Source organism: Python bivittatus, unplaced genomic scaffold (assembly GCF_059951505.1).
Source record: "Python bivittatus isolate LINGU-HERP-01145 unplaced genomic scaffold, Pbiv_v1 ctg000840_np1212, whole genome shotgun sequence".
Taxonomy (NCBI): domain Eukaryota; kingdom Metazoa; phylum Chordata; class Lepidosauria; order Squamata; family Pythonidae; genus Python; species Python bivittatus.
In genome coordinates, this window is record NW_028277113.1 from 24,448,685 (window position 1) to 24,465,003 (window position 16,319).

At 34.9% G+C, this 16,319-nt stretch overlaps 1 protein-coding gene across 1 annotated transcript in view; it reads right to left on the minus strand.

The window, feature by feature from the left end:
• Positions 1–16,319, minus strand: part of ZNF407 (zinc finger protein 407) — a 388,214-nt gene that overhangs the window by 129,880 nt on the left and 242,015 nt on the right. The window contains exon 7 of the mRNA XM_088130851.1: positions 5,875–5,995. Coding sequence (XP_087986977.1) covers positions 5,875–5,995 — 121 coding nt within the window. The remainder of the gene's footprint in view (positions 1–5,874; positions 5,996–16,319) is intronic.

Here is a 16,319-nt window from a genome sequence, read left to right on the forward strand (position 1 = left end):
TTTTTCTGAGACTTATAGAATGGCACAAATAAATGTATTCAATTTTTGTTGTTAGCTTCCTTTTTTGGATCAATGGTATTTAAAAGTATGTGAAATAACACTGGCTGAAAAAGCTTAATTGTTGAAGAATCCTTTAGTTAAAATTTTTTACTCACATTTGTTTTTCATGTTTAGTTATATTAATAAAGTGATTTCTAATGAATTACTGTCTTCTATATAAATGTGTATTTAGTCATTTAAATGTAATATGGAAATTTATTTTTTATCTCTCTTGAGATTACAACTCCCAAACAATTTTTTAATATTTATTTTTGTGTAGTTTTTGATTTGGTTTGGTTGTGCTGAGACTCAATTAGTTAATCAAAACACAAGTCCATCACTTAATTCAGCAATAGTTCAAAATGTCTGCTGACACTTGTTACTTGAAAAGAAGGGAAGGGAAAAGAGAGAAAGGGAAAGAGCAAAATTGCTGCTTATCATCAGTATATAATCCCAAGTAGCTGTGGGTACTGTATACCTATAAGTATCTTTACTTTACTTATATGCTTATATTAGTTATATGCTCCAAACTTGTACAAACTCCATTAACTTATATTCTCCAAAGAGAGAGAGAGAGCGACAGAGAGAGACAGAGACAGAGACAGGGTTACACAGCAGTATTATTCTGATAACATAAAGGGCATTTTAATGGGTTTAAGGGACAACTTAATATTCACTGAGATACAACATATTCCCCAAGAAATGAATATTAATCCCATGACCATTATCTTAGTTTAATTCCCTCTATAAATTCTCTATATAAAAATCTAAATAGGCGTTTGCAGAAGGTTTTAACTTTACTTTTTACTCTATTTTTTTCTCTCTTTTTCTTCCCCCTTGTCATATCCCCAGCCCATTACCCCACAGGAACCCCTTTATCATCTTATACATAATAAACTCTCAATTATTTTTACTAGAAGTCTAAAGAAGCCCAACAGTGGTTGAAAGTTATCTATTTTTATGTCCCCTTTAGACTTGGAGGCAGGTGTGAAACAGTAATATCCATCTTTTTATTTCTGAAACCTTGATAGTGGAGGAAAAGAAAACAAAAGGCAAGCTGCAACATTATCTCCACAGAGTTAGAAAACACACACAACAACTTCATTACATGATAATAGCTCAACTGCTTGGGGAATACTGCCAAAATAGTACTGTCAAAAGATAGTTTATGTTTTTCTTAGCAAGGCTTGCATTTCTACCACCATGTATATAGAATAAAAGCTAACTACTACACAAGGGACTGTCCAGAGATATTCCATGTAGAATGACCATCCCCAAAGATAACTGTGGTCCTTCCATAATGGGAATAGAGATTAAAGAACCATAAACATGTTTATTTTGATTCTTATGTGGAAAATAGTAAGGTCATTTCATTTTCAAAATGGTTACCCTAATTACTTGGTGATCTCAGGGCTTATTTACTTTTTAATTATATCACAATTATAATTATATCACAAAACAAATTTATATTAGAATATTTTAAAACTCAACATTAAACATCTATATAATGATCTGACAATATCAGAAAAACATAAAGTAGATTTAACTCAAATTTAATAAAATATATAACACTGTACATCTTAAACACGGAAAAACCAAACTGGGTTAAAAGATAAACATTTTCTAATTATTCTGAAGACCTATTCACAATGAATCCAAAAAGCAAACTGGCAAACTTGAATTACTAACCTAGCAGCCTTTGGAGAGTCGCAAGAAAAAAATATTGACAATGATACTGGCTTGCAGTATTTGTTTACAGGAATCAAGTCTCCTTTTTTTCTTGTGGAACAGTAAAAACGCCACTCCAAATTTGTTCAAGACAGATATTTTCATACTCATAAACTGAGAAAACATGAATTCAGCTATCCAATCAAATGCTAAATGGTATAAAAGAGCAGAAAGTTGAATCATGTACTAAAGTCTTCCTACTTCATCACTGCGACATCCACACCACCCACTTTGGTGGTGATGGTCGGGGAGGGGGGCAAGTAGCTGCCATTAACAAAAGTCCCTATTCTGCAACTGGACCTTGTGCAGCCTCCAAAAGAGTATGGGACAAATACAACCACCTTATCAATAAAAAGTAGCAGCAAGCAAGTACACTTCTGCATTTCTTTAACTTGCAAAACAGTGAATGATGTTTCTGGTACTGTGGCATAAGCCTGAATGCTCTGCTATATTTAAAATAGAAGCATAATATTAAACTAGATGACCAGTCTAGTTTAATCTTATGCTCCTACTTTAAATATAGTGATCAGATTTGTTGGGTAGCATTCCTGGAAATATAAGAGTAAAAATGAAATAATAGAAATGGTTCAGAAAGCAAAAAGCAGTGGATCAAAACTGTCTTCTTCACAGATTAATTGAGTATAGAGTTATAATATGCTAGTACAATGTAGAATATACAATACGGTAATAGAACGATATGGAGTATAATATACAGAATCCATCTTAGAACTTCTGTAACATCTGTTTTATTTTTCTGAAAGGCACTCAACAAAAAATACAGTTCCTACATAGAATGCCAGAAAGCCTCTAGAGGATTCTTTTTTTTTTTTTTTGCCATTGTTAAATATAAAGATTATTAAGGTACATGATTTTTAAAAAAATTAACGTATTTGTCCATCCTATCCTTGATGTGTGATTTGACAGAGTTAATATCTAGTATTTTTAACTCATAAAAAAAAGAAAGAAAAGAAATGAGAAGCATTGTGCTTGATTTGGAGCTGTTTTCTGAAATACAAAATACTTTACTGAAAAAACTCTGTTTTCAGGATTGGGCATGCTTTTTAAGAGATAATCATGGTTTCAAATAAGCACACATTTCTTTACAAGGTAGTTACCATATTGATACTTGCCTCTGGCCAAGAAAAGAAGGCATAATAAGAAGCAGAACATTTTTTAATGCTACCCCAATGTGATTTTTCTAGATAGTATGCTGCACAAGCAATGCAAGTAGCTTGTTCTTCTTCTCCCAATTAAATGTTGTGTTGACAATTCTGCTTGTCAGGGCCTTTGAAATCTGTGATTGCTTCTTTAAGTACTAACAGAAGAACTGGCTGCAATTTATAAAGCACATCATATAAAGGCCAGCATTTGAAATAGCAACTCTAATAGAAGCCTGGAAATTGTAGAGAGCAAGTATAAATAAGATGCAACAATTATTTATATGTTAGACCATATGTAAAGTTGTGCTAAAGAGATTACTATTTTTTTAAAAAAGAATGATTATAGATTACTACACTTGGGTCTCTGATATATTTTTAGTAATAGACAAATAGAAGAAGAATGAAGCTTGATTTCTCTTCTAAATTTTACTTTAGCAAAAATGGAGATGGAACATATATAAGAAGTACATTGGCTCTGCAACAGTACCCAGAAAAAGAAAACTGGAAAGATTAACTCTTCCCTATTTAGCTCTCAGTTACACATACCAAGTTTGGCCTGCTCACCTAGAATTGTTACAGACCAATCTGGCATTCAATAATCAGTAGCAACAAATCAAAAGAAAAACTGGTAAGATAACCAGAAACTGTTTGTTATACCCACCACTCATGATCACATCAATAAGGGTATTCCATTAACCCCCTTCCCCCATGATTGACATGGAAGTCTGTACATCAGGTGCCACATGCCTTCTCTTTTAGTACCATCTATTTATGTAACATGGAAGACCATTTCAGAAATTTCTGAAGCCTTATTAAAGAAGTATCCATAAGTGCTACCACCAGAACAGGTGAGTGAAAAATCCATTTATGCACACACACTAACAAGTATTTCATATGCATCTTATAGTTACCTTGCTGATATTTAAAACACTGTAAATATCAATCATTGATCCAAATGGAATTAGTTTTAAGCAATATGAGAACAAGTTTAAGGTGAAAGATTTGTTCTTCATATTTTTGTTCTAAAAGCTACTTTACTGACGGTATTTCTAACCTAGTCATATTTTATATGACCATTAAGCATTCATGCATCACTGCCTGGAAATGAATAAATTTAAGACTGTTTGTAAATAAGAAAGGTTGTTATTACCTGCACATCATGTGTAAAGAATTGGAAGATAAAGATTAGCAATGCACACCATGGTGCCATTTGATATAATGGCCTTCCTTGTTAACACAAGTACATATTTTATGTGTTCTTTTGATAAAGGCTAAGGTAAACTCAACATGTCCTCTGCTAAACTAAGAAACAACAGGAAGAAGTACATTTGCTGACATATCAAATTATCTGAAATTGATTTAATATAAAAAGAGCACCTTCATTTCGGTTTTGTTCTAACTACTTTGGCATGCACAGAACATATTACAATATAGGTTTTTACTTAAAAGGTATGAGTACATACAAAATAAACAGGAATTATGGATCCTCCAGGGAAACTATCCAATGTGAGAAAACTAGTCTCAGTGGAATCCCTCTCTCACTCAAAAGGCCAGTGTTGCTGAATCTACACAATGAATCCTTCTGCATTTGATATCAGAGGTTATAATCCCATACCACGTATTGTTTAATTAGTTTATAATACATGGTAAATGTAAAATGTTTTATTTTAATGCACATAAGTATATTAAAAATGCATGCTATTTATCTTGTAGGATATCCTTCACATATGACATATTTTTAGAAAGGTACATTTGTAAAATTAATGCAATTTGCAGATCTGGGTTTTTAAATTTCTTATCTATAAAAAACCCACTTTGATTCTTCTATTTTGCTTTGGCTATTTTACAAAATAGTACAAACAAAGCAAAACAAATCACCAAGCAGATGGCAACTTACATAATGCCGCCTCTGTAGCATTAGTAGCACTTTATTAAAGGTGTATCAGTGACTTAAAATAAGTCAGTGTTCTACTTCTTGTGAAAAATTACAGTCGTTAAAATTTCATTATACTGTGCAAAATATGTTCCTAAGAACTGAATTCGACTTTTATTTAAAGCAAGTTCATTTCTAAGGCTCCACATTTGTTTTTATTCCCAGTAACAAGGACTGTAAAGTGAAAGAGAATTAGCTCTCAGAAATCACATAGTTTACTGTTGAACTGAACATGGGATAACAGGGACATGAAGCCAAATCTTTGAAAAAGATCTTCCCTTGTCACCTTTCTCTCTATCTCCATCCCAGCCAATACTCCCAGGTAGATTTAAAACAGCATAAACATCAAGACAAGATTAGCAAGAACATTTTGGGATTAACATTTCCACTCATGCAAGAAGTAACCTCTAACATCTATAAAGGACAAGCTGTGTTTCAACATCAATCTGAAAAATAGCAAAACTGCAGCCACTGAACCCCTCTCCTAATTAAGACAAGGATATCAATTCCTGGCTATGAATCATGCAGAATATTTTCCATGGTACCATGGGGAGGACGAGATGCTGGGGACAACAACACTATAGCAAATAAACCAAATCAGTATTGCTAAAGTGACAGGCAGGTGCTTCAGTTTAAAATATTTAATGGACAATGGGCCTGTTTAATTCTTTGGGGACTTTCTTTTTTAGTGTCATGGCTGCAACTCAACCATTTTTTTTCCAAAACTGCAGCTGATCTGAAAAGGCAATGCAGATCAACAGTCCCTCCACAGAGAATTCTAGCAGACTTCACAGCATCTGCGAAATAAACAGCATTAGCACCTCTGTGATTCATATAAAAGTCTTCAAAACAAGGCTCCCACACACACAACTGGATCGAGTCCTTTCTTAATTTCGTTAAATTCTGCACCTATGAGGATGTTATTAGGATATACATTATTTGTCAGTTTATATGAAACTCACTGACTAATCAGATCTTCTGCCAATTCTATATTGTCACTATCAATCTCAATACCTGTAGTCACACCAAGGACATCTGTAGGGTTTTTCCCCAGTATGTACACGTTTGTGTCGGGTCAGATGAGACTGGGTTGTAGAGGCAAAGTTACATTCATCACATTTAAATGGCTTCTCTCCTGAAAAAAAATAAAAATGATTCAATTTTAGAAGTAGAAAAAGCAAGGCTATTCTTTTTAATTTTTAACAATGATCTAACAAGAGTGAAAAATGGAAGATCTAAAAAATATACAACTTAAGTGCAAACTATTTTACTTACCTTAATGTGCATTTTACCTATATTAACTGTTTTTCTCTTGCTTAAAGGATTCTGCTATCACTGGGGCTTGTCAACCACTAGTCACTGTTAAATTGTATGTATTTAGCAGCCATATGAATTATCTGCTATGAATTAATTTGCATATGTGCTATTCCATTGAATGTTTATCTACTTTTAGTAAACAGCATGGTGAAGATCAATCTTTGTTACAACTTGAAGCATAGTAACAGAGTATGGAGAACATATAATCAACTAGTACTATTAAGTGGTTACTAGGTTTATGCTATATATGATGCCTAGACCATAAAGTGGATTCACAGTAACAGTTTCAAGAAAAAGTGATTTCAAGAAAAAGTGATATTATATTCTGCACCTTACCCCCAAGTAGGCCTCCACATATGAATGTGAATGTCTTTTCCCACTTTCAGTTCTCAAGCCAACATAATTTCAAAAGACAGGACTGAGTTAGTTTTCAGACTGAACAGATGTTCAACAATTTATCACACAATAATGCATGTGGATACCTACAAGCACTTGACTGGAAAGACATTGGGTGAACAAAATACTATAATGGCAGTAGTTCAATCAGAAAAAGGAGAAATAAGAACAAGCACTATATTAGTTCAAAATAATCCACTCATTTCTCTGAATCAAAAACAGCTCTGAGAGCAGTTCTGCTAGTATACCTTTAACAGCTTAATCTAAATTTCCCATTACGGCAAAGTAGCTCAGCCAAGTTTATGCATATATTAAACAACCTAATTTGCACATTTACAAATAATTTGCACATAGCCTTAATACGATAATCTGTGTTGAAGACACTGGGTGAAAGTAACAGGAGAAATAACATGTGTCACTTTCAAAACTTCACTTTCATGATTTCTCGGAGGGGTGTGTGCGCGCGTGCATGTGTGTATGTCAGTGGGAGAATGGATGACTGCAACAGTGTTCATGAGAGGATATTCTGGAACAAAAAGATTTCTACTTTCAAATATGTATTGATGGTGACTAGTCTCTGGTAAACATCAATTCAGTGGCCACATTCTCATGAAATGATGAATTAGAATGTTTTAGTATTAATAATGTACAAGCTCATACTTTTCCAATTGCTCTCAATAGCTAGTGCAAAGGGCACAGCTAACAAACCTAGAACAAGGCAGAATAGGAAGGAATCACCAGGTATTTGAAAGTAGACTATACCCGTTGCAACTCTGACCGAGAGAAAAAAGTTTCTCTTTTTGTGCTCATCAAAGGATGTCAAGATCCCAAATACCATCTGCATATCCTCAAGGAGAGAATGTGATCCTATATGCAATGTGTTCACCCAGTTATGCTGACACATGCCCACTAGACTAACAAAGTTAGGTCTCTACCCAAGGTACAGAACATAATAATGCTACTTAGAATTTGCTCCCACAACATAAAGACTAGAATGCACAAATACACACTTCTTGATAGACCCTATTTTCACAATAACCACAATATTATCCCATTTTAATGATGTGAATATAGCAGCTTGTCCAGAGAATTTACTGCAAATCAATCCATCCTGCTGCTGTCGGATGTCACTGGTATTGTAGCTGTCACAGAAATTTCAGGAAACTTTGCAACAGTTAAGAGGTGAATGCATGTATACTTGCAATTACTTGGAAGAATAAAATATGCAGATATTCTTCAAGCAAGACTTTGAGGTATTAACTCAGATTAGAAATGTGTAGATTTGCATAATGTCTATCACTGGCAGGATGAAGGACTTTCCTAAGGACTCCCACCTTATCTTTATCTTTATCTTTGCTTTCTTTTCACTGAATACCAAACCTTAGTTCTTCTATAAGTGTTAGGTGCAACCAGATGATTCTGTCCTAGGATTTAATTGTTGTTTCTAGCATTTGTCCTACTTAGTAGCAGGGTCCTCTTGTTTCATGTTGCACTCGCTGTTCTCACAGAGAAGCTATCAATACATGATGCAACTTGGATCTTTATTTTTCAGCCAGCATGTCACAGACCCTGATACTGATTTGGACTGAGAGAAAGTGACTGGCCCAAGGTCACCCAGCTGGTTTCCATGCCTAAGGGAGGACTAGAATCTGGGTTTCCCCCATGAGTCCAGCACCTTAATCATTACACCACACTGACTCTCTCTCTCATAGAATGTAATTAATAATTAATTTAATTCTTGTAATTTTTTTAAACTGCAGATTAAATTTTTCAGTATGTTCTAATTTTATTGCTCATTTTGTTTCATTCTGCCGGTATTGCTGCTTCCAAGGCCCACTGCTTCCAGGTTATTATTTTTTAAAAGCATTTTAAAGTTAACAAACAGATAAAGCAATATACAAGTGTTTACAGTTTTTGCTTCTGGATGGGGCTGAGTATAAATTACATCTCAAATCTAGACTGTCATACATGGATCTCATACATAGATACAAAGGTTTCACTCAAGATGGTGTTCCTGCTCCTTTTAATGAAGACAGTAAATGTATGCATGAAAAGAGATGCCAATGAAGAATATCTTGAGCAGAAGCTATACAGGAGCATAAGAAAGGTCCACTGAGATTAATCTGAAACAAACAAAAACCTTCCTTCAACAATACAGGAAGAATGAAGAACAAATTGACAATCTTTTTTGAGAGAATGGTCAGTGTTCAGGAAAGTTAGTGAGATAGCTCACTTCCAATAAAATCTACTACTGAAAATCTCATGTAATTAAATTCTGAACATTCCTACAAATACTAGCTTTGTTAGAAGTTAATAACAATTCTCTTCAAACATCACATTCTCTCCTAATAAGCATTTAATGAAAAGGCACAAAGCATACTGGGTTAGTTATACTTTATATGGAATATTTTTCTTTTTGGCGCTGGGTTGGGGGAAGGTGAAAGAATGAGGCTACATAATACATTAAATTCAGTGCCAAGTAATGTAACTGCACATTAAAAGTCAAAGTGCAGTTCACATGAGAAATAGAAACGCAAAGTGAGCCACTCATCTGGATAAAACACATATATTATTAAATTTTCTCTCTTTATTACATTGACCTATAAATGCCTAGATGTGCAAGACTGAAATGAGCAAATGGAACTGATCATACAAACAGGATCTGTGTAGGTCACATAAGCCACTGTCTTCAAAAATTCATGAGACTCTTTGAATAAAGGCACAAACTGTTCAAGTATTTCTGTAGCTTCATAGTAACTGCCTCAGGATTGCCATATGCATGAAGCTTGTCTTTTCATATTCATCAGGTTCTCCATACTTCATGGAAGTTGATATACATGCATGCGCGCACACACACAATTTTCACATTTGTGTTAGCAACATAGATCAACCACCTTTTTTTATTTTTATACACTCTTCCTATCCCCCAACCCTGTAAAGTAACATCAGTGAAATCTTCCAATGTTTTTTTTTAAAAAACAAAATAAATTTTTGCTTAAAAGATAAGGGAATTTGAACATAAGAAACTAAGGGATGACAGGCACAAGCATTTGTTCTTAATACAATTATGCCAAAATGATGAAACATGCATCATAATTTCACAATTCATGCTCTGCCTTTTGTACTAGCATTGTGACTTTGCATGTAAGTACACAAGACTTGGAGACTGTGTTTCAGTGTGTGTTTCAGTTTGTGTTTCATTTTTATATATCCCTTGCCTACTTTCTCTTCCCCTGCCCCCCATCTCATGATACAAACCTATAATAGTAAGAAGGCATCTATCTAACCCCAAGTCCAGAACCTGGTTCATTTCTTATAATTAAAGATCAAAAAGCACTGTCAGTCAATAGCATTAACTTAGCCAACAATGGTATTTACCATGGTTAAGAACAGCATAAAAAGGCCAAACGTCTCTAGCAAAAAAGATGGATTGGGCAAAGGAATGGCACAACTGACTAGCTATAGTTAGAGGAAGCAGATGTTTTATCTGCGCTGATCCCAAGACAATATTTGGAGAAAAGAACCATGAAGATTGTTCAACTGATCCCTTGTGTTTTCTTAAGCAGCATATTTTTCTTAGTAGGAAGATGTAAATAATACTGTAACACATTACTTGATTGGCTTATGACATATGACAATTAACCAATTGTCTACATCATATATTTTGAAAAATGCATTTATAACTCCTTTATCCATCCATCCATTTTTACAATTTGTAAGGCCACCCATCTCCTAAAAGTGTTTAAACCACCACAAAATAATTAGCAAAACCAAACACCCAAGGCCATTAACACAATCCAACTCAAGAATAATATATCATATTAACTAGCAGAGCTCACCTAACTACATGGCCACATGGCTAGCGGAACAGCCAGGTTCATAATGCCTTACAAAAGGTTAACAGAGTCTGGGCCATCCTAATTTCTGGAAGGATGTTGTTTAATAAGGCAGATGCCATCATAGAGAAGGCATGCCTCTAGGATCCAACAAGATGACATTGTTTAATGGAAGGGATCTGAAGCACACCTTCCCTGCTAGGTTTGGTAGGGCAAACTGAGATGATGGGAGAGAGGTAAGTCTTATCTTTACATAAGTAAGCTGAACAATGAATGGCACAATAATAATGTGAATGAAATTATGTATACTATAATATATACATATTTCATATAAAAACACAGTAGTGGTGATGAAGTCTGTGGTCAATGAATCAGGAAGACTAGTTGTTAACTAAGTTTGCTTCAAAATATAGGAATGCTTATTAAAACTGTAAATGGAAAATCATTCTAATTTGCAAAGGATTATAAGTCAAAGCCTGTTTATTCATCTGGCTCAACCCAGAAAAGTTGATGTTAAAAGAGGATAGGACTTAGGAGGACAGGCCACTGATAGGGATGACCCTTTTCTTCTTAAACATGCCATCCAAGCATCAATTCTAAATAGTGCTTTACTTATTTTCCACATGTAAATATTAAGTGTGACCCGAGTTTTATTTTAGGAAATAAATGCCTGCCAGTGATGGTCCACAACACATCTGTACATCTCATAAGCCATGAAACAGTATTGCAACCAACAGTGAGATATGTCATCTCATCAGAGTCTTCATAAACCTGCTTGTGATGGCCCAAATGGGAAGGCCGTGTAGCACTTTGCAGACCCATACGGTGGGAAAAATTTTAGTTTTAAGGGTTTGTAGTTGCATTGCCTGATCTACAGTATTTAGCTGCTATCTTCTACTAAAATTACTGCATATGCAATTTCAATCACCCTGAATATATTGTTTGCTAGAATCTGTACTTGCTGTTCATGCTTCTAATGATGCATGCATCCCCTTCTATCATGAGTGGAGACAAACAATTAACTTTTTTGAAGAAAAAAAAAAATCCATTGGACTGCACTGGATAGGACCTGGAAACGGTAATGATGCTAAAGAGAATGGGAGTGGGGCCTGGGTATAGTTTTTTTTTTAATGTTTTTGTTTGGGAGGGGATAATAAAAAAAATGTGCATTAAAAAGCTGCTGGTCTGCCATAACATCTTTGGACGGCTCTGGACCCTGTAAAAAGGATATGGGACATACGTTTTTATCAAAACAGCAATGGCACAAAACAGCCAATTAGAATACAGATTCTGCTTCAAGTAAACCATCCAGGTAAAATCCATACCCAAACTAGTGTGTAAGACAACAATCCTTTCTAGATCAGCAAAGGAAATACAGTCCTCCTTGGGACCAGGCATGAATAAAAATCTCAAATCTTCAGAAATTCACTCTTCAAAGTCTACTCTTCTAAATAGTTATAGGGACACATGCAGAAGGAAAATATACAAAGTGTGAAAAGTGAAAGAATTGGAGAGATACATAGTAAAGAGTAAAACACAAAGTCAATCCTCCCACATTGTCAAGTATCTGTCAGACAAGAAAAGCACTCTGGTGGATATCAATTCATCAGATGCCTAGAAGATGAGGGGAGTGGGGAGGCTTATTAAGCTGGCCAAGATTCCTGAACTGCATGTGAAGATCGGCTGTCTTGCCCTTGAATCAAGGGTCTGTGACAGGTGATAAAAGTAAATCTTGAACCAGGAGATGTTTTGTGTCAACCCCCTAGACAGTTTGTATTGCAGCAGGGAATTATTTAAGCCATTTAGACCACTTTTGATACCTATCCCCTTCAAACCTGTCTATAATTTGCTTGGGTACTCTGTGTACAAGGACAGCTATGTCAAAGAACACAAAAACAAAATGGTATTCTGAAGCAGGGTGCAACAAACAAAAGGAAAAGAAATGGGGGAGGGAAGAGCCATGACATCAGCCTGAGTATACTGAATCCAGTGGAAGGTACATTGTACTGCTTTTTGGGAAGAAAACAGGAGGAATAGGTAATTTTTCTGTGAAAGAATCATCTTTGATTGTTTGTGCCACAGAGGCGGATAAATGCCAAAAAGACAGATCCCTCTGTCTCCAAGATACTGTCCTATATAGCATAAAGTTAATAGCAAAGTAATAACAAGCCTCTGGTTGTGACATAAAACATAAACTTAGGCCAGCTAGATGTAGACTCCATGATCTATAACCTGTAAATGCCTGCATTTAGATACTCTGCCAGGGTGGGACAAACAAATAAATGCCAACTTGAATTTGCAACACTGATTAGAACTCACTCTGTAAAATCAGCTATTTTAATAGGAAGGAAAGAAATATTTCCATATTTAGGTGAAAGACACAATATTGTCTCCATGGACATGTAAAACATATAAGTTCTCTACAGAATATGAACTGAGAGAGCATGAATTGCATCACAGAGAAATGGGTGCAGATCCCTTCAGTTCTATGGACACTGGCTGGGTTCACGTATTGTGCTAACCCAAAACATAGTTTGTTTTTGGTTTAGCATGTTGTGGAAAGTAAACCACTGTGGCTTGTAAAGCAGTGTTGATCACTTAGCATGTGGTGTAAGCCAAGTCAATTATGGTTTACTTAGCAAATAATGGGATAGTATCATGTGTGAATCAAATCATTGTGTGGCCACATACAAGTCAGCTTCAAGTCACCTTGTAAAATGTGCATACTGAACTGCCTCACAAGTTTGCCATGGGAATAAATTTAAGGTTCCACACAACAATATGTGATTATGACTATGATGAACAGTACCAGAAGACACTGAATGCAGGAAAGATGAAAGCAGGAAAAGTTCAGTATTCAAATATAAGGCTAACCTTATTAAGAAGCTTGGCTGTTCAAAATTAAGAATAAAACAGAATATTGTAAAAGTGAGTGAATATGACTATCATTATGAATAATATATTCTTTAACCTGATACTATGAGAATATATGTACATTAGAAGAGAATTAAGGTCATTGCTGCACTGAGGGAAGAATCACTTGAGACACTTGTCTAATTTACTCTGTGTATCATCCACTGGGGCATTCATCCAATCGACAGACTTCTTTTAACTGAGTGTACATTCAGGGTAATAGCCACAAGCATGTTTTCTACCCATGATAGGTATATATGAGGCGCACAAGATCTTCTATACAGTATACAAGTCATTTCACTTCTGTACAGAAATTATATTGTGTGGAAGAGAATGCAGGCCTTAAAATATCTAGAATCTCACTCCTCATTCCTTCCCCAATAGTACAACTATTGGAATAGTTCCCGAACTGGGAAAATGGATTTTAAGAACAATGAAGTTTCTAGCTTGCAAACCAAAAAAGCAAAATTGTACAAAAGGCAGCTGCATGATATGAGTTTCAGAAAGAGGGTAAGTTTAATATATATTCGATTCATTATGTCTTCCAGTCTCATGATTTCTCTATCTCATGGTTTCAAAAGGCTTACCCATAATTTGAACAACTGAGGTTAATAATACAAGGGCTTTTTTGTCAACCTAGCTAACTGAAAAACTTTATCACATTTCACAGCCTGCCAAGAAACTGACCTTTATCTGCCAGTACATACATTTTTTAACATTTCATAGCTGAAGTCCAAATAAAAGCAGTTATCTCCGTCAACCAATGATAATCTAGAAAGCCCTCTAAGAACTGCCATTTCTAATTTCACAATAGAGATGGCACAAATAACATCACAATTTCCACAATAACATGCAAATTTTATTTAAATTATGCCAATTATGCATTGGCAAGTGATGCAAATTAGACATGGTGCTGTAGTACATATCTTCCTATTTCTCTACACTACAGAGGAATGTATAAAAATGGCTCCCTATTGTTAACATTTGAAACATGGTATGAGTGAACACTGATTCAGACATGCATGTTCATTATTGGATTATTGCAATAACTATGCATGAGAAGTACATGATAACTATAGCACCAATTTTCAAGCCATCTTAAACACAACATTAATCAAAGGGCTAAATTCAAATATTCATGCCTATAATCAAGTGATGTGAACAAGATCTGATTTGACAAACCAGGCTGCCATTGCACTTATCAGCTTTCTAAATGGTGTGCTTAAGAAAGGAAAACTACTCCTTTCTTATATCTACATTATCATTCTTTCCAATAACAAATGCAAGGACTCAATTATTGAGCAAACAAATGGGTGCATGTAAAAAGACATATAAATACACATACATCACACAAAATCTAGCTGACAAAACCTGTAAATTATGGAATGTTTTTATAATTAAAACCCATTTTAAGTATTTGAAGTATAAGCATTAAGCATGAAGATGAAATCTAGGATCCTGGATTTTAGTTGATCTCCCAGGGTTGATAGGGAAAACTTACAACCCTCCATTAGATAGAGAACCTTGATTGCACAGGGCTTAGGGTTCTAAATAGTCCAGAAGTCAGGGAACTACAGCCTTTTTCCCTTTATGCATTGTTCATATCCACCCTTCCTCACACCTCCATTTTATTTTTACTTTTCATTCTCAAGTTTTGCCCTTAATCTGGTCAATCCAAGTATCTATATTTAGAGAAGAAAACTTTTGTGCATAAACATGGCTTTGCTCAAACAGGCTGCTCCTGCACATTATTATGCATGCAACGTATGATATTGGTCAGGAGGAAAATCTACCTTTGTTTGTCTTCTTCACCTTTCATACACTTGGTGCCAAATGATATAAATTATCTGAAAATATCTTGAAATTAAGCCTATGCTTTAGAGCAGCTGACATATGGAATACTTAGTCCCTCAGCTGGTACTCAGTGACATGCTATCTGTCGTAATGGAGGTAATATATAGTCATCATGAGTAATAGCTACTGTTATCCTTATTACTCCATGAATCTATCAAATCTCTGTTTAAGAAAGTCCATGTTTATCATATCTTATGGTAGAAAATCAGTGTTTCCAAATTTCATTGGGTGATCCAAGATCCTAGTATTATGAGAGGCCTGTCTACTTTTTTCACACAAAACATTATTTTATATACCTTAGCATGTTCTCCCTAATGTGCCATTTTTGTAAGCTAAAATGCCATGAAGATTGTATTCCTTCTTAATAGAGGACTTCCTCTAGCTCCTTGATTGTATCCTTTCCAACGTTACAATATCTTGTTTGAGATGAATGATCAAAAATGTTCACAGAATTTCAATTGTCCACAGTAACTACAATTTTATAAATTCATTGAGAAATCGACTGGATTTTTAAAATTATTATTCTTTTCAGAAATTCACTCCTGAAACTGACTTCTTCACAACCAAGTCAACATTTTCATCACAATCCAACATCATTTTTGGTCAATTGCACCCATTGAAACCCTATCAGTACATAAATGAGGATAGGATATTTTGCCTCCATATGCATTATTTTACAGTTGCTTATACTGAAGACCATTTTCTTTCTATTTCTCCAGTTTCAGAGATCCTTCAAGAGCTCTTCACCATTTCTTTTTTAGTTTTGATTCCTGAAATAAATTGGTGCTGTAGACAGAGTGAATCCATCACTGTTCTAATAATTTAAGAATAACTTTAAGTATAGTACCAGTCCAACAGTTTACACTCTTCCTTTGTGAGAACAATTCTTTTATTCGTACTCTCTTCTTTTTATCATTTAACCAGTTATTGGGCCATCATTTTCTCTCATTATTTCAGATGTGGTTCAAATATCTCTGATGCAGGTCTTTGTCAAGAGTTTTCTTTTTTAAAAAAGTCCAAGTAAACAATGTCAACAAAATCAGCCTTACACACCAGCTTGCTGACATTCCCAAAGATCTATAAAAGATTACTGAGGCAAAACTTCTCTCTGCAGAAGCCATGCTGATTCAGCAAGATCTCTCC